Here is a 25,307-nt window from a genome sequence, read left to right as displayed (position 1 = left end):
AGAAGGGGGGGGGGGGGGGGGGGGGGAATTAGTTGCGGAGTGACGGAGGAGCAGGAAATACTTACTCGAATAATATCCTTCAAGACGAATACTGATCTGTCTTCCGAAATGCGCCTGACCTTGCAAACGAGGATTCGGGCTTTGAAGAGGAATAAATATCGTTCCTTACTCTTGTTGTCCTTGTCGATGAAACTGAACCATTCCTAGAATAGAAACATTTCCAAGACATTAAGAGTCGAAACTTGTGAGCTTCGTCGTTGCAGCTTGACACGGATATCGGAAAGTCAAAGCTGCACTCACGTGAGTCAGCAATCTCCCGAGCTTGTGTATATTCCCTTTGTATCCCTCGATGTTACTTATAAACTTATTATCTGTTGCCCTGTGAGGGATGCCTAGCATCAACTCCAAAGCCTTCTGGAGGTCGTCGCAGTCTTCGCCTAGTCGGGTCGAATACTTCACCAGCTCCTGAAAGTTTCCATTATTCAGTAAGTTACATCTGTTCAAACTTCGTTTGTTCCTGAATACAACGTTCAGCGAACTTTGACGGTAATCGAGAAGACGCGTCATTTTTCTACACCGCATAAAGAATGTACGACCTGTCGGCCTTCAGCTTTCTATTCTAAAATTCTCTCACCCCATTCACCTTCCGTCCCCCTTTCGGTACAAAACTCACGACTTGGATATAGCAATTTCACGGTTTTTCTTTGCCGTCTGAAAAGCGGCGGACAAGCAGGACAGACGGCGTTGAGGTGGCACAAAGATGACCTGTTTTTAGCGCGCTAAATCTGTCCGTCGCCCACTCTCCTCTTCCCCCCTCTGTCACCCCCGAATCCCCCCATCGCACCCCCGCCTCCGTACATCGGTAGCGTAAACATGCATGTCACAGTCTTATTACCACGATGGCACAGATATCTGTCTTCCAGCTCTTTGCCACGTCTTCGTAACGTATTACGTATATGCGTGGTTATTACACGTAACGCGTTCGGTAACGGACCGATACATAATTACATCATCCGATATTTTCGCGTTAATTCTATTTTTGCAGAATTCTCATCGGTGGATAATGTTATGCACTTTTAGGAAATGGGAATATTTTTCGCGCGGAAAGTATGAAGGCTCCGGATAGAACTAATTTCGAATTCGCCGAGTCGCGCCTGAAAATATCTCGCCGAGGCTAGAAAGAACGAATTTCCAACGAGAGACGGACAGTCCGCGTTTCATTCGCATCCTATTTACTGTCATTGAGCTGGATTGGAGGATTTTTGAATTTTTCGACGCTAACAGAATTGCGTCTCGGCATAGCGATCTGTTTACACGGGGTAATACAGTATATTCGTTAACAAGCGAACAAGAGTCGAAAGTAATCTGACTTGTGCTGTTCGAGGTTGAAAGTTTGTTTAGCGAATGTTAGCCACGCCATCACGATTGAGAATTTCTAAACACACGTCAATGTGGTACTATAAAACCGATTAGGGGTCTACCTAAGTTTTGAAAAATGAGCAGTAAATTTGACCAAATCCACTGACAATCTCCATTTATTAATATAATTTTATCGCTCCGCATTGCTAAGGTCTTCAATTGTTATTCACAGCTGCGGTCGTATTTTTCAGCGAACGAAAGCACGCGTGTATATTTTGAAAACATTTTTATCCGCTTATTTTTACGCGGTTTTAATGATTCCATCCAGATTGATTATCGAAAACGCGTGAGTTTGCGGATACATACGTGCAGGGACAAAACGATCCAGGGTGGATATACTTTCAAGGTAACATTCTGGCAATGTGCTATTTTTACTCGTCACACGAAAATCTCAACTGTAAATATATAGGTCAGGCATGTGAGATGCTACGGTTTCGAAAGTATTTCGTATATCTGTTAGCGCCGCATTCTCGGACTTTGTAACTGCCAAAACGATCCTCACCATACGCACTTAAGGAAATTGCAATACGTTAACGGAGTACATACGTCCGCGTCTCGTTCTCCTTTCAGATTTCAGCAATTTTCGCATACTGATGCGAATATTCAGCCCACAACGTCAGATGGAATAAATATTTTTTCTTACGCTTATAATTTCACGTCATAGATACTGGAATGCGCTCGCGGGATTTCATCCGGTGGAAATTATTTCTGTCGAATCGTCATACGCGATTCGTTTCGAATATTATTTTTCGAAGTGTATAATTCCGTGCGACAAAATTTGGGAGAATCTGGCAACGTGCGGATTTTTTTTCACCTGCACGCTGCGTGCAACCGCCTTGGATGATTTATTCACCGTACAAACAAACGCATCGTCAAATGTTGCGATGAATTTAGTGGCCTGGAACCCGCGATCTTTCGAAAAAGAAATTGGCGAAGGCGGTTGGTTCGGTTGCTGGTTTGGACGATCTCCAACTTACCAAATCACAGTTTCAAAATATATTTTGCGTTACGAGTAATTAAATGAAATTGATCAATTTTGTGCGCTCAGACCGGATTCAGTAAGGCGTGGCTGCTATTTGGCTAGGGCATTTTGCCAGGCCTTGTCTATCAGTTAGCAGCAAGAAGATCGCGTCCCCAAATATAAATTCGCCGTGCATCCGATAGCGTGAAGAATAAGTCAAGTCCGATAACGGATGTCGGCAACTCCCACGTAAAAATTTCTGCGACTGGTTGTTCGAGCCGAGAAATAACCCGAACCTCTGTTCTACCGAAGGATTGGTGCAGGCTTACCTTAAGAAGGAGCTGGTAGTCGTTGATGCGTTGTATCGGGAGCTTCAAATGCTCCGAAACGCTCTTGTCGTCTCCGAGAGTCTGGCTCAGCTCCTGGACAGAAAGTGAAAAGAATTTTCAAATACAATCTATAAATACGTGGTTGAAAAAGATGTGGCGAAAAGAAAAAAAATATTTTTCAGCCTGTACGATTGAGCGGCGCGGAATAGAACCTCCGGCCGATTCACCCGTGCGGACAAATTTACTGATCAACATTTATTCGATCACCTGTTCCTCGTATCAATAAGCAATAAAGACTGTTTAGAAAACATTGAAAAACAAATTCTTCTGGCTATGTCGCTAAGGATTCGATCAATTACTTATCATTTATTGAAACACTTAACAAAGCAAAGAAAACGGACAAGCAAGGACAAATTTTAAAGCGATGACATGACGTAATGTATCGTTTGAAATTCAAACTGGAACGTTCACGTTCATGTCACAGTGACTGAGTAAATGATCGAGACTTGGTATGCAGGATCTTTACTTCATTCTATTTTGATACCTCGGATTTATTTAACGGTAATCATGCATTTGGTGAAACGAGACAGAGCTATGTGAAAATTAGATCGAAGTGCAATAGACGAAATCAAGTCTTGTTGTCAATTGCGAGCTACGAAGTTAGACTTCTCGATGGTTCCGCGTAAATTCGACAGCGTCGGAATTTCCGAATATATGCAAATTTTCTTTTGAAAGTATGTCAACGATTTTTGAATCCGAATAAAAATTCCAGGTTAATGGAGTTAGCGCGCAGTGTGACCTCCTCTTTTCGACCTGGACCATTGCCAAGCTTGATGCGCGTAGTAATGTGAAAAATGACGATGAAGAAGCGCTAAAAGTGGCGAGGGAAAGGGATCAAATATTTAAGCTTTCACCGATAAATGAACGGATTTGAGTAAAGAAAAACCGGATGAACCGAGACCGAGTACTCCGTAACCGGAGTAATTCGATACCACCGTCAATTCATCCGGCGGATCACGTGTATTTTTGGCGCAACCACTTTTGACACTCGAGAGAGACGGTCACCACCAATCACCATTCACCATTCGCCATTTGCCATTCGCCGCGCGGTAAATTGATGGGAGGAAGTGGGTGGAGCTGCGGGGCGGGAGGCGGGGGGGGGGGGAGTCCCTTGCGTAAACAAAAACACACCTTAAAAAGGGCCAAGGGAACTAAACACTACTGTGACGTCGGATGGCCGTTAGGATAGAGTACGTGCTCGTCGCAGACTGGTTCGTAAGTTCGCGGAGGATCTCGGATAGAGCAAAAGCCGGTGGTTCCCCCGCGGCGCCGATTCCCGAGGGGGGTTCGGGAGGGACAGAAAGGGAGGGACGGAGCCGTAGAACCGATATGGCTCTGGCTAAACTTAGCCAGGGAGAAACTGACCACTACCCATCGCCCGAGAGCAAGATCGGACTCTGCAGAACGTTCGCGCCACTTCCAACATCCGCGAACGAGTTGCGGAAATTTGCGAAATCATCTAATACGCTAAATTTCAAGGCGGCAAAAGTTGTCTGGCTACCAGTCGATCTCACGGCTTTGATTACGTACGCAAAATTTGTTGAATTCGTCGAGGATCATGCGATCGGAATCGGTGCCCCAAATTCTGGTGACAATGGGAAATTGTTTTTACTTTTAGGTATTAAATTGCTTTAATGATATTTTTTTTCTTTCGCGGTCTGGATTAGAAGGGATATTTTATTTCGATTTTTTTTCTCATGCCTGCAGTTGAGTTAGTGATCATGGTTCCAGGAATTTCGGTTAAATTTATGATAGGTCTCGGGAAAAAGTTGGCGTAACGAGAATTTCGGGCCAAGAGGTTCAGCGTTATCTTTGCTAATCCATCCTCATCGCCAGTGACGTCATTGCAGGCTAGAACGATAACGTCACGGATTGATATCGCATCGGCGGGGTATTTCATTGCGTTGTAATCGGTTGTGCGGGAGAGACAGAGACGTAGCGTAGTAAAAGAGAAGAGGACGCCGGATGATCACTCGATAAAAATAAACGCTTCTATTTCGAGGGCTGGATGCGGGCGCCCGCGCGTTTCGCCATTATGTAATTGTAGATTTTCATCAATTGTTGCGAATCCGTATTGGTAGCGGTGAAGAAACAGTATGGAAGATACGAGACATTGTCTTGACAGGTGTAACTACTGCCTCGGTACGAATACCTGAGCGCGAAAAAATAAAAAAACTCCCTGATTTCAAATTTGTGCGATTCTATTCGGTAAATTGAAGCTGCTAGTCGATTCTTAACTGAAATCCAGAAAGGTAATTATCGTTCTTGACAGACGTGTATTGTTTGCGTAAAGAGACATTTAGATATGAGAAGTACTGTGTCAATGTGCCACTTTCGACGTCACTAATGCGAAATCCGAAATTAGATCCTGGATCCGTGAGCGAACCGAGTCTTGCAGATTTCTGTCGTACCCTGCCCTGCCTTACTGTTGGTGGTAAGGTGGAGGCGTATTTCTCAGGTTTCCATCGTAGCTACCAGTTGTCGATGGTACAATATCGGTTCAAGATTTTTGCGGTCATATTTTAGGAAATGAGATTAAATTAGACCATCGTTTTGAGGCTCTCGATTTTTGCCCAAGCTCTAGTAAAAACTGAAATTTCGACACTCACTTCAAAGTAATCGCGGACTTCGTCGTTCGATTGAAGAAATTCTTGAGCCGATGGTTCGTCTCTGCAGTAAGCAACGTGCTTGTCAAAATCTCGTTCCTGTGACACAAGATCAGAAAATAATAAACGAACAGTCAATCGTGCGACAGAATGTCTCAGGCAAATGTATAAGTCTGAAACCGTATCTATCAGATCAGTTGTGAATGAAAGTTGAATGACGAGCAAATCTTACCAGTCTCAAGAAAGTCTTTCCCAGCATCCGTGGTTGGTCCGCGTAGTACTTGACGCCCTCGATCAACACCCTGCCGAACGAGCTAATTAAAAAAGGGATTAATTTCATGCCACAAAAAACCCACGCCTACCGATTATAGGTAGTTAGAAATTCAGCCGGGCTCAATCAGTCTTCGTATCGATCAAGTGGAAACGAAACTACACCAGGAACTAGTAGAAAACAAGATGTTGATTAGAACAATTACTTCGAGGGGGGATGATGGATGATCTATGAAAATTCACTTGATGACACTGAAACATCGCGTGTCATGGCCCAACAAGTGATTAGAAAAAAGTCTCGTATTATGAATGGGGGCTTGTAAGGGCTTCTGTTACATAAAGTATGTAGATGGAAAATGCGATCGGGAAGGTTTCGTCACTGCGCATAGTTTTCCAATTCAAGACGCAGAAGCGCCGTCAATCGTTCTTGCTCGAGCCACGGCTGACCTAACAAGGCTTGTACTACTGCCAGCGCGGATATTGCTCAATTCTCTTCAACTATGTTTCAAAGGAGTGTTCGCAAAATCGCAAATCCTACTCGATTCGTGTTTCAGCATGTTTGGACAAGTATTGTAGTAATGCAAGCGTTGTTTGGTCGGTATCAGCCAGAGTGCAAACGATTAATGGACGTAAATGTACTTAGAATTTATCTCTTCTTTGAAAACTGGGCAACGCACGAATTTGACTGTTATTAATTTCGACTCAGTTTTACCTGCACTAAATTTTCACTTCGATTTTGTACCTCGCTCGGAAAATTTTCGGTGGCAAATTTTTCAAAGAATTGTACGTCGTGGTTTGCTTTTTTGTTTTTTAATTACAAACCTAGGCATACCTAATTATTAATTCCGAACATTATTGATAAATTTCAATTCTAATTATAAAGATCATAGAATTCGTTGTTTCTTTGAAGTATCTACCCAACAGAATTATTTACCGTTGAGTCAGTTTCGAACTTCATAAATATTGTCGACGATTTTACACCTCGTCTAAGATAAATTCTGAAGAATGACGCGATAGATATTTAATCATTCGAGAGTAAGACACAATTCAGTGAATCATTGTTTGCAAGCCGTTTTTACATTTTCTGAGTCATTTTGTAAAAGAAAAAAAGTTTTTTCTATCAGACTAGAATTTTCCAGAGCCTTGTGTACAGATGAGGCGAAAACTTTCCGATCATTTCCAAAATAAAAAAATAAAATAACACTTCGAGACATAGCGGGTAAAAATGTGATCGTAGGTTTGCAGAGGGTCAAGAGGGGCAAACCAGACGCCGTATGATCGAGACAGGGGTACAAAAATCAAACATCATGAACAGCACCGTAGTAAATGGTGTCTATAGGATGCGGGGCACACGATCACGCAAAAATCAAATTAAAGACTTACACAGCTTACTACATTTCATCGCTAAGGGGGTAAAAATTTTTATCTGTATCAGAAGCGATTCGTGTGACCGATTTGCGATTATTGCGTAAATGCTGTACGCGAGATTCAAACGTGTGCATAAATTATCTCTTAATGGACCGCAGCTGACAAATGACCCGCACTTAACGTGAAACTGTGGCTTTGCCTTACTGCCAGCGATAAACCGTCGTGATTCGTCATTGCAGTTCTGTTGCTGCAAGCTGTCTACGATCGTTAAAATTCACAGTTCTAAACGAGTACAATTCTTACGAACGATACCGGAGTTTTCTTGTTTCAAGTGATCGAGCGACAGTGTCAAATGTGTTTAACCGAGACTTGGCACTTGGGAAACTGTTCAGGCGCTCGCATATATCGCCAAAATCCAAGTCAAGATCCGATGATACTTACGTATTGTGAAACTCGGCTATTTGCCTCAGGTTCGTAAATATCAGATCTTTGTTATCTCGCACGGCTCTCGGTACTCCTGGGTGATCCAGAGGTTTCAAGTAACGCTCAACCACCGACTGTATGTCCCTGCCAAATTCTTCCTCGGTCTCGACGAGTTCCTTTATCACAGCTCTGCAATGTATTTAAATAAATTCATTGTAAACACAATTTCGCAATGTATTGTAAAGTGATAAACTCGTCTTCGGGCAACAGATTTACCCAATCACAGGCAGAGCTGAGTTAATATCTGATTTGGACTTACTCTCGTCGATAATGAGAGTCTTCAGGACGTATTTGACTGGTCAGCGTGGAACTTTCCTCGCTTATCATACTTTGCTTGACAACACCGGATGGCACCCAGCCCTCTTTGCCATCGTTGGTTCGCACGTACACTCTAAAAAAAGGCAATGGTAATTAAATTTTGTTTCATGATTTTCAGTGGATCAGAATAAAATAAAAAAATCTCATTTTATCCTCGCGTATAAAACTTTGTCCAATGTTCACACAATAGTGCGTTTGTTAAACCATAGAGTTTAACCATCGAATCTAGCGGATGTCGTGTTCGTAAATTTGTATTCGGTCAAAAGGAGAAAGTGAAGTATAAAATGAAAGATCTTGCGCTAAAGTATTGTCTATTTTTTTTTCATCGTTAAATTATGTGATAATCATTAGCTCGGAGGTGAAGAACGAAACGAGTACGTTGTATCTTATTATTTTTTCTAGTTTTATGAAATTCCGACCGCGGCTGGTACATCTTCTTTTTTTATCTGCAGTCTTTTCTTCTTTCTGTTCACAGAAAAATTACCAAATTTGAAATTAAATATCAATATTTTTCTAGTCCGTTGAATGAACCGGGATTCTACCGAGAAAATGACGTAGGCACAGCCTTAGTCACTGTTCCAGTTTTACTTCCCATACACCCACGTGTCTGATCTATTAGTATTCTAGAATAATACACGGGTGCTTTGAGATACGCGATAGGTATTATTGGCGCGTTTGGCGGTCGACCCACGTTGCCGTCGTAGTAAAAGAAAACCGATAGTGAAATGAGTGATGTTTAGATCTGACAATTCGGATGTGTACAGGATTAATCGATACATGTGTACCACCGGAAGTGTAATAAAAAATTTATAACATATCCGTAAAAAATGTTTGGAACGTTGAGATCAATCTGATCGATGCAGCTGCTCCGATACGCTGCGTATACTTGAAACGACTTACGTATTTTGGAACCGAATCAGCCTCGGTATCCACAAAATTAATGGCTGAGATTCAACAAGTTAGCAACCGCAACGATGCGTGGCCCATTGACCGCCGCTAACATTAGCCAAAATCGCCGCTGTAGCAACTGTATAAATATCTAACTTGTTACATGTTATTATACCCGTAGTTAGTTGGTCAACGGGTGAAACGAACCAGCTTTAGTTTTGTCCCGAAAAATCGTCCGGCATTTCGATCACTCCTAAAATTTGTCTAAAGCCAGCGAAAAGACTCGAAACTACGACCAACAAATAAATCTCTCGTTTATTCAGCAATCCATTCATCACACGTATGTATGTAGAATGTACGTAACGAATATCATAAGTTCTCACGCGTGCCTTGCCACGTTTTCAATGACAGGTGTCACATTCTCTGCACCACCTGTTACGCCGCTTGACGCCCCGATCAGCTGTGCCTCCGGTATCCGGGTAACGCCACGATGCATCTCTATAGATTCTCCTCTCGAGACGTAGACAAGGAGGAATATAAACACGGTCTATGAGAATTGGCAGCATCTCTCGCGCGAGATTCGCGTGCTTGCGGCCGTATAATTTCAGTCTCACGTCGAATAACGGATTGCAAAATATCGTAGAAAATCTGCTGCCATCCAGCAGGGTCTGGCAAACGACTGAGGCAGGAATCTGGATAGCGACATCCTGCAGGACCTCATCACGTACCTGTCTGGCGGGTTGATACCGTTCAATTTAACGGCACTACGCGCCCTCGGATCGGTGTGTTTTCTTCGTGGTCGGACCGCGAGTTTGTGTTTAGCCGCGGAATTGTCCAGAGGAACGCCGACCTCGCCTCCGACTTCTAGGTCGGGGTCGCTCTTCATTTTCCTGCAAAATTTCAAGGTCTGAACTGTCCCTGATCGCCGTTCTTCGACGTACAGCTTTTAGCGTTATTCACTCTTCCGCTTTTCAGCTATAAGTTAATCGCCTGTGTTGAGCTGATCGTGGGCTGGTCTTAGCCTCTTTCAACTTCTCGTTTTGATCGAGCTGCAGCGGATTAGCCACTCGTTAGAATTGTTTGGAAGCGTTTGAGTCAAAGGCTGAGGTCGATTACCCTCTTCTCGTTAGTTCGTTAGCGAAGCGAGGTGTTAAGCCGCTCGAGCGACACATTTATTGGCTACTTAAAAGCATCGGAAGACCTTTTCTTTCAGTGATACGATGAGGGAAACCATTCCTTATCATCCGAAGGTAAGTTTCACTTGGAAAAAAAAGCAAATTTTACGAATTTCCAACTGGCTTTTATGTAAGCAGGTAAGCTTAGTCACAATATTCATTTACTCATCGGGTCTACTTATTTTTAAACTAACCTTAGTTGAGCTGTTTAAACTACCTCTGTGAATCGGGCATTATTCAATGTAAAATGAAAAACAAAGTCTTCGTCTGATTGTTTACTTTGGCATGTGTCCTGTTTTCCCACACTTCTGAATTCCCTTATGACATGCTACATGTCACAGATAATAATAGAATGAACTTGCGGCGTGGATTAGTTGCGTGGAATTAGAAGCATTTTAGTTAGTTTCGTTAATCAAATTCATATACACAAGGTTTTTTCCTTTGATATTTCCACTGTAAAGCGACCGGTCAAATCGACGTTGATTTTTGGTTAAAAATTCAATTGCCGATGTGCAATTGCAGCGTCAAAACGTCTGTCTTGATCGTAATTCTAGCAAGTTGTCATCTACGACGGAGGATGGAAATAGATTGACTGTTGAAACAGCACTGCAGGCAGGAGTATAGTAGGCATTCCTGAAGAGAAGCTGCGAAGATACACGTGAAAATATACAAACGATGCTGTTGCATACAGCGTAGCTCGACGAATGTTATGCTTCATGATAGGATAGCGCTGACAAATATAAGTCGCGTTTTGACCGATGAGTAGTTTTGTATACCGGACGTAACGGAAAGACGCGAGTGACGTCAGATGGAGAATTTTCAACCAACTACTGCCGAAGCGGTTCAACGCCGTTGCTGCACGTTGAAACGATCGTAAATGCGTTTCTAGGAGCGAAGCAATTGGGTTAATGGTTGCAGTATGTTTGGAAGGATTTATGGACAGACGTCAAACCAATAGCTTCGACCAGCTCTAGTTTGATCTCGAGTACTCCGAAGGAGAAAGGTAATTCTTCTATTTGTCAATTTCAAGCTTCTTAATAGACTGGCTTCGACTTCGATAAATATTGTCGAATTATTCTGAGTTCCCATAAAATATATTTACGCGTTGTTTGACATCAAAGAAGGACTTGTTGTGACAGGGCACATCTTTTTTGCGCGTGTCACCTCTCGGCGATCAAGCTGGTCGTTTCGCCGGGAAGAATTACGAACTTGGGCTCTAAAATCAGGGTCGACGAACCTGTGAAAGTTCTTTTTGCTTAACGGAAATTCCCGGCATTAAGACACGCGCGGATGGCGAGCGTTTAGGTATTGAATCTGGCGTGACTTATTACTCGCGAAACTTGCAGACGGTAACCTGTGAAATCCTATGTACAAGTTATTTCAAGCTCGGAGATAGGCAGCTAATTTTTCACGATTTTCGAACGGCTTGAAGAGCTGCTAAATCATTGTCAGGATTTACTCGCAGATGATAGTTGTGTCAAGCTAACTTCTCAAGCGACGCTGCTCGTTTCCTTCGCTGGGCTGACGGTCGGCACGTAAAATGTCTCAAAGTCGACCGGGTAAAAATACTGCGAGAAAATAAGCAACCTCAAGCAGTCGGGGCAACGATCTTTGCGCGGATTGCACCGAGAGTTTTCCATCGTGAATGACGTTGCACCTCTTTTCAACCCCATCGTTTTGGTCTGTCGAACTTTGGTGGAATAAAAAGCTTCGGGATCTTTTCAAATTTAAAAATAATGTATGATTTTCCGTTCTCCGTTATAAGAAAGTATACATTATACGCACTTCTTGTTTTTTTAAGGCCAGATTTATTGCTCCCAATTTTGATCTATGACACGCGTGAGTCAGTCAATGTACCGGCCAAATCAACGTCAGCGAAAAGTCAATAGCCGTTGAAATTCAGCACGTGCGTACCGAAAACAAATTCAACCTATCGGGAGCTACGGATGAGTTTATAGACGTAGTATTTCATATTTCTTGAGAGTTGCATAGCCGGTATAAATTTGAGTTTCGGTTGTCGGTGCAGGGAAAAGTCGATGGTTATTAATAGCGGAAGTAGCATTAGTGAAGCGAAGCTTTCCTGCTGCGAACTCAATGTCGTTAATCAATTCTTCGAGAACGGACCTGCATGCTGAGGCTTTGTTTGGTGTCTTTTGTATCTCAGGTTTCTGTTTCTAGTCGGTACCCTGATTCAAAAAGCAACGAAAAATCGACAACTGTCGCGTACGTTGGATCGTCAGAAGTCCATCAATTATCTCAACACCCCGATAGCCTGTCTGTTATTGTTAGGAATGTTATGTTCTATGGTTAGATATTTATAGAGAGTCGCAAATAGCCCGGACTGAAATAGTTTTTAAGCACCGAGTTACACCGAGTCAACGATCTAACCATGCCAAAGATTTATCTCTTTGGCAAGGCGACGTTTTTATGAAATACCGAAACCAAATTCGACTGGAAATTTTCGAATGACTCAACTCACTTTGCCGACTCGGCGTGTTCCACGGCCTCAACGATGTCTCCGACGGTGACCGAGACTCCATCCTCTCCTTCGGCCGTGTAATCCTTGATCACCACATAGTGCTCCGAGGAAACCTGAAAAATCGAGAATTACATTCTGCGTCATTTGGCAGAGACAAGAACCAACGAGTTTAATCTGGGAAAACTGTGCTCAACTAGACTAGACGTGAAAAAAGAGTCGAACCAATGGTCCGGCCGTGGGAGCAGCTTTGTTTTCAACATTATTGGCTACGTCCAAGTATTTTACGCACGAATTCTGTCTAGCATCATTACCGACTCGCAGCTGTTGTTGGGGTGCAGACTGCTGAGTCTTCGGAAGCTAGGGGTATTTTCTCTACTAGCCGAATACCCTCCGAATTGTTCCGACCTCGAAAGACTGACTCCGCTAGTTTCCTGCCTGATCCCGTTTGTCATTACTCCTTCCAAGCTGCTCGCAGACGTTGCAGAAATGGTCCCGGTTACAGTCGATACCATTTCCGTGTCTCCGTCTTCCTCGCGAGCAACCGGACAGCAATACATTGAAAACCGATGCGCCGTCGGTCTGCTCAATCGCAGAGCAGAAAATACGTGCAGCGGTTCGAAGTGGCTGATCCCATCCTCGTCGAGGACGGTGTACGACACCTGTCCAGTGAGGACGGCCCTGGACGCTTCCCTGGGAACAACAGCCTGCATTCCCTGCTTCAGAATCATGAAAATAGCGGAGGGCCTGTGGCTTCTTTTCAGGAGGAATTCCTCCATGGCCAAGCTGTTCTCGGCATGAAGTAGAGCGGTTGGTACATCGGCTGACGACTGCAGCGGCGCTTCTTCGGGAACTATCATGAGAGCCGCGCTCTCTCTAACGAGTGCCCGAAGTCGAGGGTCGGACCTGGCCAATTCTGGATCGCTGCATAAGTCCCCGAGGGCTCTGCTGAACTGTGGTCTTTGTTCAGCAAGCTGTCGCATCACCGTGAGCCGCTTCAAAATGTCGACGGTCATTCGGTCGCCGGACAACGCTTCGGTCGATTTATTGTCAGAGATCACTGCCAGAAGGCTCGAAGCAGTTGAAGACATTCCGAGTGCTCTGGCGAGGCCGACTGCCTGCAGTATCAAGTCACGGACCTTGGGACCGTCGTCATTCAGAAGTTCCCGAACTTTGAGTTCACTCGACTCTCGTACCGCGTGGACAATCGCTTTGTGCACCGTCTCCACAGCCTCTTTTTCCGTAATCACACCGGCCGCGTCTTCCGATACTTTTCGTAGCACCCTCGAGATTAGGTCAGGATTATTTTTTGTCACAGCCCTAAAAGCGGCCCCCACTAAGTCACTGCCATCCTCATCTTCCAGTACGGCCGATAGTCTCTCCAGAACAACCTCGTCTTTAAGAATTTGTCCGCCGATCGTTGACTTCAGAATATCCACCTTATTGCTGCTAGCATTTAACAAATCGAGAAGGACGCCGTGACAAACGAGGCTGCGATTCTGGGGTACCAGCAGTATTTTGTGCACCTCTTCCACCGCGTTTTCAAAGTTTAACGAATTTTGTCTCAGTAGTACGTTGAACGACTCGCTTATTGCCGAAAAAACGTAATTCTGCTGGTCTGCTTCGTCCGTTGAATCCTGTCCAGAGATTGCCAAAGCTGCAGCCATTACAGCCGCCCTGAGCGCCGCATGAAAAACTTCATCGGTCTGGTCGCCATTCTCGTGTTTACCTTCCCCATTTGTAAACGGCCTGATACCCGTTGGCGAGGATTTCCCATTAGTCATTTTTTCCGACACATTTTTTTCAATTATGTTACTGGCCAGCCGAGCGACCGTCGAGACGATCTGTGCCATTTTCACAGCTGCATTGCCCTGCAGTCCGAGCTTCTCTACGGCATCCAAGGCGTGTTCAAGCGCCACGGATCTCGGATCGACGTCGACGTTCACGGCAGGCAATTCCGTCGGTACCTGTCGACCAACGGACATCCCAGCTTCCGACAGCTGTCTCAGCATCCTCGCGTCAATACTCATTTCGCCTTGGTGCCCCTTAGCAGCGGTGTCATAGCTGAAATGATGCCGCGGTCTGAGCAGCCGCAGTTCTTCCGGAGTCACTTCGAAACCTTGGACAGAAAACTCGAGCCCTCCTTCAGGGGTGTCCGTCAAATCCGGCGCGACAAATCGCGGACCTTCTTCCGTCTGGACAATTTGGCCCGGCACAAAGGTCACTCCGCGGTCTCCAGCCTCGACGACACGACCTGGAACGAATCGAGGCCCGTCCGGAGTGTCGACCACTTGCCCGGGAACGAATCTGGACCCCTCGTCTTCCGTGGATATCACCTGGCCTGGGATGAAGGTGGGTCCTGCCTTAGTCTCGACGATTTGTCCCGGCACGAAGCGGGGCCCGTCCGCAGTCTCGATGGTCTGACCGGGCACGAATTTCGGCCCGGATCGCGTTTCCACCACTTGTCCGGGAACGAATTTCGGCCCTTCGGTAGTGTCCACCACTTGGCCAGGCACAAATTGCTCTCCCATTTCCGTCATTACTACTTGCCCCGGTACGAATCCATCGTCCGTCATCATTCCGGGAACGAATCTCGGTCCGCCTTTCCCTCCGCGAACCAGTTGACCCGGGACTACCTTTTTTCCTCCGGGAGGTAAGCTTTTCACACACTCAGGGAAAAACTCTACCCCCTTTTCGGTCTGCACCATGTGACCAAATACCTCATCTGGCTGACCGGAGAGCGATAATGCGTTCGCAGTTTTCGGATCTATCGGTATGCCGATTGGGCCGGCTTCGAGGAATACCACATCGTTGAGGTTTCTCGCTGCCGCGAATTCGAAGCCTTCGTTTCCCTCCAATATCGTTGTTAACCCTGGCATGAATCTCTTCTCTCCCTCGGGCGTTTCCACGAACTGTCCTTCGACGAATTTTCGCCCCTCAGACGTGTTCAACGTCGTGCCTGCAACGAATTTCGGCCCATTCTCCGACTCGACGGTGACGCCGGGAACGAAGTGAGTCTCTCCGTTACTGGCAATCACATTTTGACCGGGTACAAAGCTGGGTCCTTCTGATGTGAGCATCGTTTTACCAGGCACAAATGCTACCTCACCAGACGGTGTCTTGACGCTTTGACCTGGTACAAATTCCCAAGCTTCGCCCCGTTGCACACTTTGTCCTGGTATGAAGAGCTGTTCACCTTCCTCATTGGTCATGGTTTGTCCCGGCATAAAGCACGGGGTACCATCCTCCGTTATGATGGTTTGTCCAGGAAGGAATTCGAATCCTTCCGTTACTTGTCCAGCGACGAACTTCGGCCCGGCGTCGGTCAAAACAGTTTGACCTTGAACAAACCTTGCCCCATCAGCAGTGTGCATGTTCTGTCCCTGGACAAACTGGAGACCATTTTTGGTTGGTAACGTTTGACCGGCGACGAACATCGGCGTTTTTTTATTATTTGATTCTACCGCATTGACGATTTGGCCAGGAATAAGAAGGGGGCCGTCTGGCGTGTTCACCGTGAAGCCAGGAACGAATGCTGGGCCGTGGGGAGTGCGAACCGTTTGTCCAGGAACGAATACTGGACCCGTGGGTGTTTGGAGCGTCTGTCCAGGGATGAATCTCTGCGCAGATTCAATGTCGAGTTTCAGACCCGAAACTTTGTGCATTTTTGTTTTAACTCCCGATTTCATCTTCTGAACAAGCTCGGGGATTTCGTCGACCTTGGGAAGCGTCTCGACCGCCTGCCTGCCAACAGCGTTGAACTTGGCGGTCACGTCGGATGTTAGTTCGAGGTCCTGCGTTGGAATGCTCGTCAAGGCGATCTGAAGCTCTGGATTGGGCTCGGCGTTCAGCGGGGTAAAGGGCGCGACCACTGCAACGGCTTCCAGTCCACCAGCTTCTTCGAAAATTGGTGAACCGATCAACCCGGTCGGCGTGTTTTCGAGGTCCACAAACTTTGGATCAGTTTTGATGGGTTGGGGCATTCTGTCGACGACAGGAAGTCCGTTGACCAGCGCTGCATCTCTCTCGAAATTATTCCAATCCCAGTTTTCCATCAACGGTTTGACCAGGTCTCGCCAGTCACCAGACGCCGCGATCAGCGAGGCTCCGTTGGTCGCAGTGTTATCCAAGTTCACGTGCTTCCAGTCCTGAGTTTCTTCCTTGACATCTTCCTTGACGCTTTTGAGCTTGACTTGCTTGACCCGTTTCAGCTCTTCTTCATCGGCGACCCTCTCCTTGTCCTCAAATATTTTTTTCGCATAGTTGAGACCCGCCTGTCGTTTTTTCTTGCGTTTTCTAGCTTCAGCCTCCAGTTTTTCACGTTCTTTGACGACATCCTCCCGCGGTCCCATACCGTCGTAGAGGTTCTCGAAGTTGTCCAGGTCTCGAAAGTCGACGGATACGTTCTTCCCTTGTCGCAATCGCAGGAGGACCGTGTCACAGTCTCGCGATAACATCACATCGCGTACATCTCCGTCTCTGACCGCCGCCTCAAGACGAGCTGGAAAAACGAGACTGCATCTCCGTTCCTCCACGGTATAAACAAACCTGCCGCCATCTTCCTCCGGCGACGGTTGCTTCGTGTCTAGAAGATCCCTCAGGACTTTTTGCTGGGCATTATCTGTGTCTAGGACCGGGAAGACGTATCGATAGTCCTGAAGCACGACGTGCTTCTTCTTCTCTCCGACGATAACACCGTCGGTGAAATGATGCGGTCCTAATCCGGAAGCGGTGGTTATTCTACATTTATTTTTGCCGGGAGTGTGAACACCGAGCAGGACGGGAATGTAGTGATGGGTCGGTAACCCGTAGGACTTGCCGGTTATTCGACACCAGCGTTTCGCTGCCGCTGGACTGATCGGTGGTAGCAGAGGGAAATAGTTGGGCTTGGGAAGGCCTCTGCTCCTCCCGGTGATCCTACAGAAGGACATTGTCCCCTTGTCGAAGGCGCCGCTTTTCTAGAGCTTACTCTTTCCTTCTCTCTCCCTGGTTTTTTTCCTCGCTAGTTTCGTCTGACTGACATCGGTCCGCTAACAACTGTCCATCACACTCATGAGCCGAGCCACGGGCTTCTGACTAGGCTAAGTTTAATTCTAGTCATTCACCTTCTTGTCACAGGTTTCGTTCTATGAATAAACCAGTTAATGATCCTCCTCTAGACGGGTACCAAGCAGCAAAGTTCAGAAACCTTGCAGATAATTTCTTCGTCACGTGCGAACAAGTATAATCTTTGAACCTCCTTCGAAAGGGCTCCTTCAGATTTAAACCACTGCGCCATTATAAACACTGCACTCTATATTTAAATCGAACCACCTTCTTCACTTTAGCTATCGTATCCCGTTCGTAGACACTTTGAACATTCAAAAAAAATTATACACATCGTTGCTAAAAAAAAAAACAACAAAAAAAAAAAAATGTTCACTCGTAACAAATATTACAGTCTCTTATTTTCACAGAATTCCACTACAAATCCACGCTCGATGCACTGAAATAAATCGGAATAATTCACTTTCTTGAATAAATTTACTCTCTTAGCTTTTGGTGTGTTTAAAATCACTTTCCCCACTGTTTTGTTTTCGAATTGGTTGTCGTGCTTGTTATAGTCCTGCTTGTCCAGCTTGCTTTGATTCGTATTTTTATTTGTAATCCCCGTCTTAACAACGGATGCTGAATCGCGTGACATTCGAACCGGAACAGTTGTTGGCCGCTGATTTACATTCGGCACTCTTAGCAGCGGTCAAATCCAATTTATTTTATGAGAAACTTTCAAGTGGAAGTATTTTTATTACCTCTAGGATTTTTCAGTTGGTATTACGAACCGCTTGAAAAGCGATTAGCGATACGTCGTTCATATTCCATCAATCGTATATCATGCGAGGGTCCCGTTACGCATACATCCAAGTATGATAAAAAATTCTCTTCACAATACACACGCAAGTCCGAAAATAATTCGGTTAAATGTCTCAAATTTATTCCTTCTCGTTAAATGCTTTCTTCTCTGATTACATACCAACGCCGTTACCGTTTTTCCTTACTGTCCGATACGTCGATTAAATGCGTTTGCATGATGCATGATTTTTCCCGTCCACGAATCTACTTATATCAATAAATACGTGGTGTAATTTCTTTCTTTTCTTTCGTTTTCGTTTTTTCGGCGTCGTGCGTCCTCCTCGTATTTTTACCGTCGTGTTTTCAGGGTTGATCCGACCTCGCACACCGTGGCTAGGTCTCGTAGATCGTTGAAATCTTCATTACCAAATCAGCCCCCACGATGTTATATCCCTTATTTAAAGCCTGCGTATTGTGCAATATACAGGCGAGAGCGATGCTTCTTTTATTTGCCACCGTGCCGTCCAATGGTTACATGTTTCTACACCAGGCTCGTGTGTGGTTAAAAAAGGTGTATATTACTCGACGCGGTCACTTCCCGACTGCTACTCACTTCTACGGGAGAGAAGTGGCCCGTGGCTTAGCGTTCGCCGTACGTTCGCCTCGTGATTCTTCAGAGTCGTTCTCTCAGCGCGCTCCCCTCGAACAGAAATAGACCACCGCGCTGCTGCGTTCACTTCTCCGATACCTATACGCATCTCTAGAATCGTGGACCACCGTGGTACGCAAAGCGGTTTATCGCCTGGACGACACCCGCGCCTTTTGCCAACGACGAAACAGCACCAAACTCGAAGATCTTCCTCGTCGAAGAATCTCCGCTCCGAGGATAAATTTCAAATCGCGATATAGGGGGAGGATTCGAGTGAGGAAAATTTTTTCGTCACACGTGAACCACTTTTTCCTCAAAGTCAAGGACAATTTTAATCGCTTCAAGGATGCTTCGCGAGCGGCTGACGTTGCGAAATATAATAATTGACGGAAGGTCACGGGTATTTTCGATTTTCAAAAATATATCATCCCTGTAGTGTGATTTTTCGGTTGTATAGCGAACTCGCCTTCGTCTGAACAGTCCAGACAACCGAGTGTTTCGGAGAAATGTTGCATCCGAGATTAAAGCTTCAAAGTCGGTGTTAAAAATAGATTGGTACTCGTAGATCTGCGGTGACGTTGGATGTCACCTTTGTCTGCTCATCATCCACGAGTCTCGACGATTTGCGCACGATGATTGATGTGGAATCATGTCGACGACCATGTCTATCCTCTGTGACATTTACGGTAGCTTGATTTATCGACACGGAGATAATCGTTCCGCCCGAAGTTCATAATGTGAAGTGTTGTTACTTCTAGCGATTGCGCGATATTCCAAACTTTCATAAATATCGTTATAATTCATTGTTCCGTCTTTGCGAATTCACATGCCTCGTAATTTTTTATTCGCAAATTGATTTCGCACGTTACCAACGAGATGAACGGAGCGGTTCTGGTTTGATAGTCTTATTTTATGAAATAGCTAGTAAATTGCTGAAAGATATACGAAATCGATGACTGAGTATAAAAATAAAGTTACTGCGGGGTATATAAGTGACTGAAATCTGGAGGATTCGCAGAGAGTTTGTTTACACGGCACGTAAGTCGAGGTATGCAGGAAGTGCGCGTCCCGAGTAAATTGTCTCTCACGTAATTCAAGAAGAAGCGCTGGTATCGTTTCAATAATAATACCGCAAGAAAATTTATCCGCCACTTTGTCACTCGTCGCTGTTATATCCTTGGATAATAATTTTTCTCCGGTATGATCGTAAAATGTATGGCCAAATAATAGTTGGCAGAGAAGAGACACGAACTAGCTGAGCTATAACGTTGATGAACGAAACGAGCCGGTCGATTTTTCTCGATTTTCTTTCCAAAGCTAGCGTGCAAATCGTGCCAAGTGATTCAAGTATGCCGCTCGTAAGTACAGCGATATCTAACCGATTATTGCCTCTAAAGTTTTGCCAAATACATTCATTAGACAAAGCGTTTTATATGAGTCATTTTCAGGTCAAGGTAGAGCTGTTATTTGCTCGTCACCAGGTGGTAAATACTCGAATGATAACTCGAATTAACTTTTTACAATCAATTTTCCATTCGACAGGATGAATATCCGATTTTCTCGCACAGTTGAGTGCGTCTTCTCCACCAATTTTTGAGGCCGTCTGACTTCGCCACTGGAATTGGGTAGAATAATGATAATTAGCGGCAAGGATGTGAAGATCGAATGACAAATGACGGATAGTGACGAATTGACAACGATGTTTAAAAACCGATTACAATGCAACGCAAAATCGTTTCGTGTGATTTAGTAAGCTATTAATTTCACGCCTCGCGGTCTATTGGCACGTTTGCGGGTAATTTTGACGGACTGCCAGAGCTTAAAGTCTTGTTCAAGTTAATCTTTCGGCGCTGTACATAATTTATACGCTCGGTTTTGGTTGCGGAAAATAACGACTGGCCCAACGTCTCGGCGTTGGTTTCGCCCGATTTCGCGTCTATTGTTCTAAATTTGATCGACGTTACGCGAAACAAAAACCTTAACTTGTCGTGCCAGTGCCGTCTGCAAAGTGTAGCCCGAATTTTCGGGTTGAAGAGATCAGTTGTGCAACGAGAGAAAAAATTGGTTTGAAAGTGAATACGTTCATGTGTTCCTCTTAACTGTTTTGCTTGATTCCACATGTAATTTGTAAATTTAAGTAATGTAAGAGGTGAATATTATCGGAGTTCAGAAAGCCTCAATTATTTGAACGTAGTGCTTACGCGATGTTTAATCTTATTGTTATTGAAATAAACGAACTGAATCGAGCAACCGATGCCTGTATCCTGGTAAATTTATCAGATTTTATCCAAGCCTTTTTTGAACGAAACAAATTACACAAGACTTGGCAGAGGATAAGACCAAGGCAAAAGCATATAAAATAATCATGCCGAATCTGGTTTCGGAGCATGTCAAATCGTTATGCGTCGTTTGAAAGCTTTTCTGCAATGCGTTCGTCGTCTGGTGGACTCCTCGACGCTTCCAAGAAACTATAATTACGCGGAGAGGAGAGAAGAAGCGAGAACAGAGAGAATTGAGCGACCCGGAGGCAGTAAATCACAACGGAATTGAGAATCCGGAAATTGCTAGTCGAATGCCTATTGCTAATATAACCGAGTATAAAAAATCTCTCGGACAAGAATGCGCAGCGTGTGGTATACAGCCGAGCATTGCGGGAGTGATTGGGATGGCGGTAAGTCCCCGGTTTACTTGACGCTTTGGCAACGCACCAGAATCTGCTTAACTCCGAGACGCCGTTGGTTTTGGTTTAATTTAGACGTTCGCAGCTCATACTCGCAAACGATAGATCAGCTCTGCAGCCTTTGGACCATCTGAGCACGGCCTGAGGAACCGAGCCGATCGTTCGCTGCGAGTTTCTCGGTGATGTAACGCGAGTGTTTGGTCAGTTGTGTCTTGTTCTACACGGATTATTCCGCTCTTCGATTAGTCGCCGTGCGATATTCGGGATTCCGAATTGTCTGCGAATTTCTATCGCTGTACAAGTACATATGTACCTATGTGTATGATTCTTTCAGCCGTTTCAGCTTTCCCAATCGTTTTCACGCGCAGCTTATCCTTAATTTATGCGTATTTCGTACTTTTTTCGCTCTCCGAGCGAGACTTGGTATTTATACGTATTGTAGATGGAATTATGAATGGGCAAATTTGTCGAGAATCAGACTCACCTCAAATGAGCTTCGAATGATTTCAGTCGTGATTGATTCTTCAGCCTTCGTACTCCCCCCCACCAATATCCGGTTCAGTTCGGCCGAAAATTCTAAAACAGAAATTTCGGTCCGAGTTGTAACAACGGTGGTAAACAAATTTCTCATTATTCTCAGACATTATTATTACCCAGGTATTCACCGAGGTATTGCCAAAATTGTTATTTTGAACCCAGTAATATATCAACGTCAAGCTAGTAATAATGCCAAACCCTTGTTTGAACAAAAATACCGATTGTTTCTCGTGATTTACAACTGCTGGGTATCGGTAATGGTGTTGCACGTATCTTATTCTTTCAAAACTGAACCGTAATTGAAAATTATTCGAAGAAAAATTTTCACCAGAGTATAATCGAGCACTTATTTACCTTAAAAATTGATCTACCAAATTCGTGTAGCTGTTATCATTCATATTAATTATATTTTATAAAAATTTCCCCTGAACAAGTAGAAATTACAGCTACTTTTAAAAGCGTTGGAGCTGATTCAACGTTTGATTCAAATAAATTGAATTATTAGGAGAGAATTAATAAAGATGAAAGAATTTTTAATGAATAAAAACTTGTCTAAAGTTTTGCGGGAAACACAATTTCTACTTTATTACCTTTTTTCTTCTTGGAGGAGGAACTGATGAAGGAACTGGTGAAAGCCATGACGGGTGTTGAATTTTACGGCATCGTCCTGCAGCACACGGTAAAGTTTGTTACAGCGATCTGTTTTTTCATTCTCATAAATCTTTGTCAAAAAATAAATATTTCTCATTTGTTTGATTTGAGGAAGATTCGCGCGCCGAATCGTTTGCACCAATTCCTATACGAGATACACCGACCTGCAAAAAGCTACATTTCCCTCAACCATTCAACTGGTAAAATCCCGTTACCTCGGAGGGTAAATAACTTTTTACACGCTGTGTCTGACGGCTGGTATGCATGTAGAAACGCGAAAGCGTCGCTGCTGCCATCTCAACAGACAGTTTGGCAAGTGCTTGAGCTTTTGAAAGCTCGTTTCCTGGTCCGCGTGTTTCAGCAGTCGGTTATCGAGGGGTTCTTCTTCTTGTCGCTGTGCGCCAGGAGGATTGGAAACTCGGATAACAGCGTTTCACTCGAGCTTATTCTCGATCGGGGGAATCCCGATTTTGAACGAGCTGCTAAAAGCAATTCGCGAGGAGTAATTTGTCCCCGCCTCTGAGTGCGAGAGAAGATAAATAGCCGGTAGACAATTGGAAATACTGACAAATAGCTTGATCAACCGATCCGACCGGCGTTCCGCGTCTACTTAACAGGTTGCTAGAGAGATTCGTGCCTTGGATTTTAACGAGAAACTCTCAATACAAAAAGGATATAATAAACAAACGGGATAAACAAATAGCCCAGTTTACTGCTCGAACAACACAAACTGCTCGGTGTTTTTTAAATAAATACCGCTGACGAGTATCGTAGCAGTTGAATTTACTAAATTTGCATTTCTAGCACGAATTGCGACCGCAAGAAGTGGCCGGCGTGCGGAACCCGCGTCCTGTGTGTTACAAAATTTACGCTTAATAACAAGTTTGGAAATATTTGAAAAGCCACCGATCACTCGAAAGTAGGGTTTCATTATTTATCGCAGATATATTCACCTTTACTATAACGGCAACACGAGCCGGCAGATTCTATTTCCGGCACGCGCGAGCAAATCTTTTGAGAACTGGCGAGCCAGTCGCAACGGTCGGTTATCTGGCCTCATTTTCTTGCATTTCGTAAATAAATGGGCCACTTCCGCTGTCAGTTTCGGCCGCGGCGATCAAGGTTCAAAGAAACGAGCTCGCCCTGACTACCGCTGTCACAACCAACGCCATTTTGGTTCCGCGTTCATATTATTGCACATATCCACGAGCTGCTGACTGGCTGACACTGAAAGATGATATTAGAACAGCCCGCCAAAATTCTTGGGCAAAAACAAAACGAGCCTACTGACCTTAAGCAAACTTTCTACTGCCCGATTATATTTGTGTATACGCGCGGTGAGCATACCTCGATGCGTAAATCGCGTAATTTATCGGACTCGCGACCATCATTTACGAGCCAAATTTCTCGCGGGGATTAAGGGGATATTTTAAAAATAAGTCGTCTCGAATGACCGGCTACACATTTTCAGTCGTTACTTGTTCAGATTTTGTAAGTTTCTATTACACAATAATGTATGCACGGTAAGGGAAAACGGTAGGAGAAAAGAATGCCTGCAGCTTCGTTCGCAGGTTGATAAAATGGTCTTTGCTCCGGTGATATTTGGCGCCCATTCATCATGGCAAATTCTTGCAGCGGCTAATCTTAAACAACGTGATTCACTTTGCAAAAATATTTGGCAATAACATCACTGATGCATTCGAAACATCGCGGATACATACAATGTTTCTAAACAGATTTAGCTTGCGACCGTATCGTGTCTGCCCCTTTTTCAATACGATTTATCGCCAACTGATTATTCGTTACGGAGAAATTCACAGGCACAGATTCGTAGTTTTCAACGCATATGTATTAGCGTCGCGATGATCGCAAAGCACAACAACACCGCGACGATTTAGAAAATCCGATGTATTATCACAAAATTTAAACCCGGATGCACAAGCCAGCGCTTTGCGGAATCGCAAAATTAATTATACGCTGAATTGTAGTCGTTCGACACTTGCACAACACGAGCATAAAATTAGAATAGTGACGTCTGATGGTTATCGAGGGGTTAACTCACCTCTAATAAAATTAATACAAATTGCGTACAACTAGGCAAAGGTATCGATGTTGAGAGGCGAAAACGATCGATCGACTTTAAAGATCTTTCTAATTAAAATCACTGGCTGCTCGTCACTTTGGCAGAATACCCGAATAAATCGAGGTGGCGGAGGGCCGGTCGAAGGCTATCTCGAGACTGCTACCAACGCCAGAAGCAAGGCGTCGCGACGCCTCAGTCTCTTGCCCGCTCGACGTGCACCGTCATCAAACTTACTATTAATTAAAGCCTAGCAACGTCGAACTGCACGTCTCCAGGGTCCCAATTTCTTCCTTGCCATTTCCTGTCCGCTCATCATTCGGAATCAAGCCTTCGCACGGCGACAAAGAAATGATGATTTTTTCGGTGTTTTTCCCCGTCGACAAGGTTGTGCAATTTTATATCGACTATAACGCGTAACTCTTATATAAATGTAATGGCGTGAAATCTCGAGTTGTTTAAACTGTTTAGAGCCACTCAAACAAATAGTCGCCCGTCAATTTGACCACGAGCCATTTATTTTTATTT

The 25,307-nt window shown here is 44.6% G+C and overlaps 1 protein-coding gene across 10 annotated transcripts in view; it reads right to left on the bottom strand.

Annotated features, from left to right (window-relative positions):
- LOC124184742 (obscurin) overlaps window positions 1–24,928 on the bottom strand; it is a 43,658-nt gene extending 18,730 nt beyond the window's left edge. For 4 of the 10 annotated variants that reach the window (XM_046574790.1, XM_046574817.1, XM_046574834.1 and 1 more), the window contains exons 1-10: window positions 12,668–17,739; window positions 12,357–12,469; window positions 9,431–9,592; window positions 7,756–7,887; window positions 7,455–7,625; window positions 5,608–5,689; window positions 5,379–5,474; window positions 2,710–2,802; window positions 301–465; window positions 66–203 (exon numbers count right to left, since the gene is read on the bottom strand). In XM_046574790.1, the coding sequence (XP_046430746.1) occupies window positions 66–203; window positions 301–465; window positions 2,710–2,802; window positions 5,379–5,474; window positions 5,608–5,689; window positions 7,455–7,625; window positions 7,756–7,887; window positions 9,431–9,592; window positions 12,357–12,469; window positions 12,668–17,284 (5,769 nt within the window). In that variant the 5' untranslated portion in view covers window positions 17,285–17,739. Of the gene's footprint in view, window positions 1–65; window positions 204–300; window positions 466–634; window positions 657–2,709; window positions 2,803–3,900; window positions 4,039–5,378; window positions 5,475–5,607; window positions 5,690–7,454; window positions 7,626–7,755; window positions 7,888–9,430; window positions 9,593–12,356; window positions 12,470–12,667; window positions 17,740–21,995; window positions 22,088–22,638; window positions 22,716–24,761 lie in introns of those variants that run through there. The other 6 variants (XM_046574840.1, XM_046574848.1, XM_046574801.1 and 3 more) reach the window with 6 other exon arrangements.
- Between the last annotated feature and the right edge of the window lie 379 nt (window positions 24,929–25,307).

This window comes from Neodiprion fabricii, chromosome 1, assembly GCF_021155785.1.
Source record: "Neodiprion fabricii isolate iyNeoFabr1 chromosome 1, iyNeoFabr1.1, whole genome shotgun sequence".
NCBI classification, from domain to species: domain Eukaryota; kingdom Metazoa; phylum Arthropoda; class Insecta; order Hymenoptera; family Diprionidae; genus Neodiprion; species Neodiprion fabricii.
Note: the sequence above shows the minus strand (reverse complement) of the source record. Positions and strands in the feature narration are given on the sequence as shown.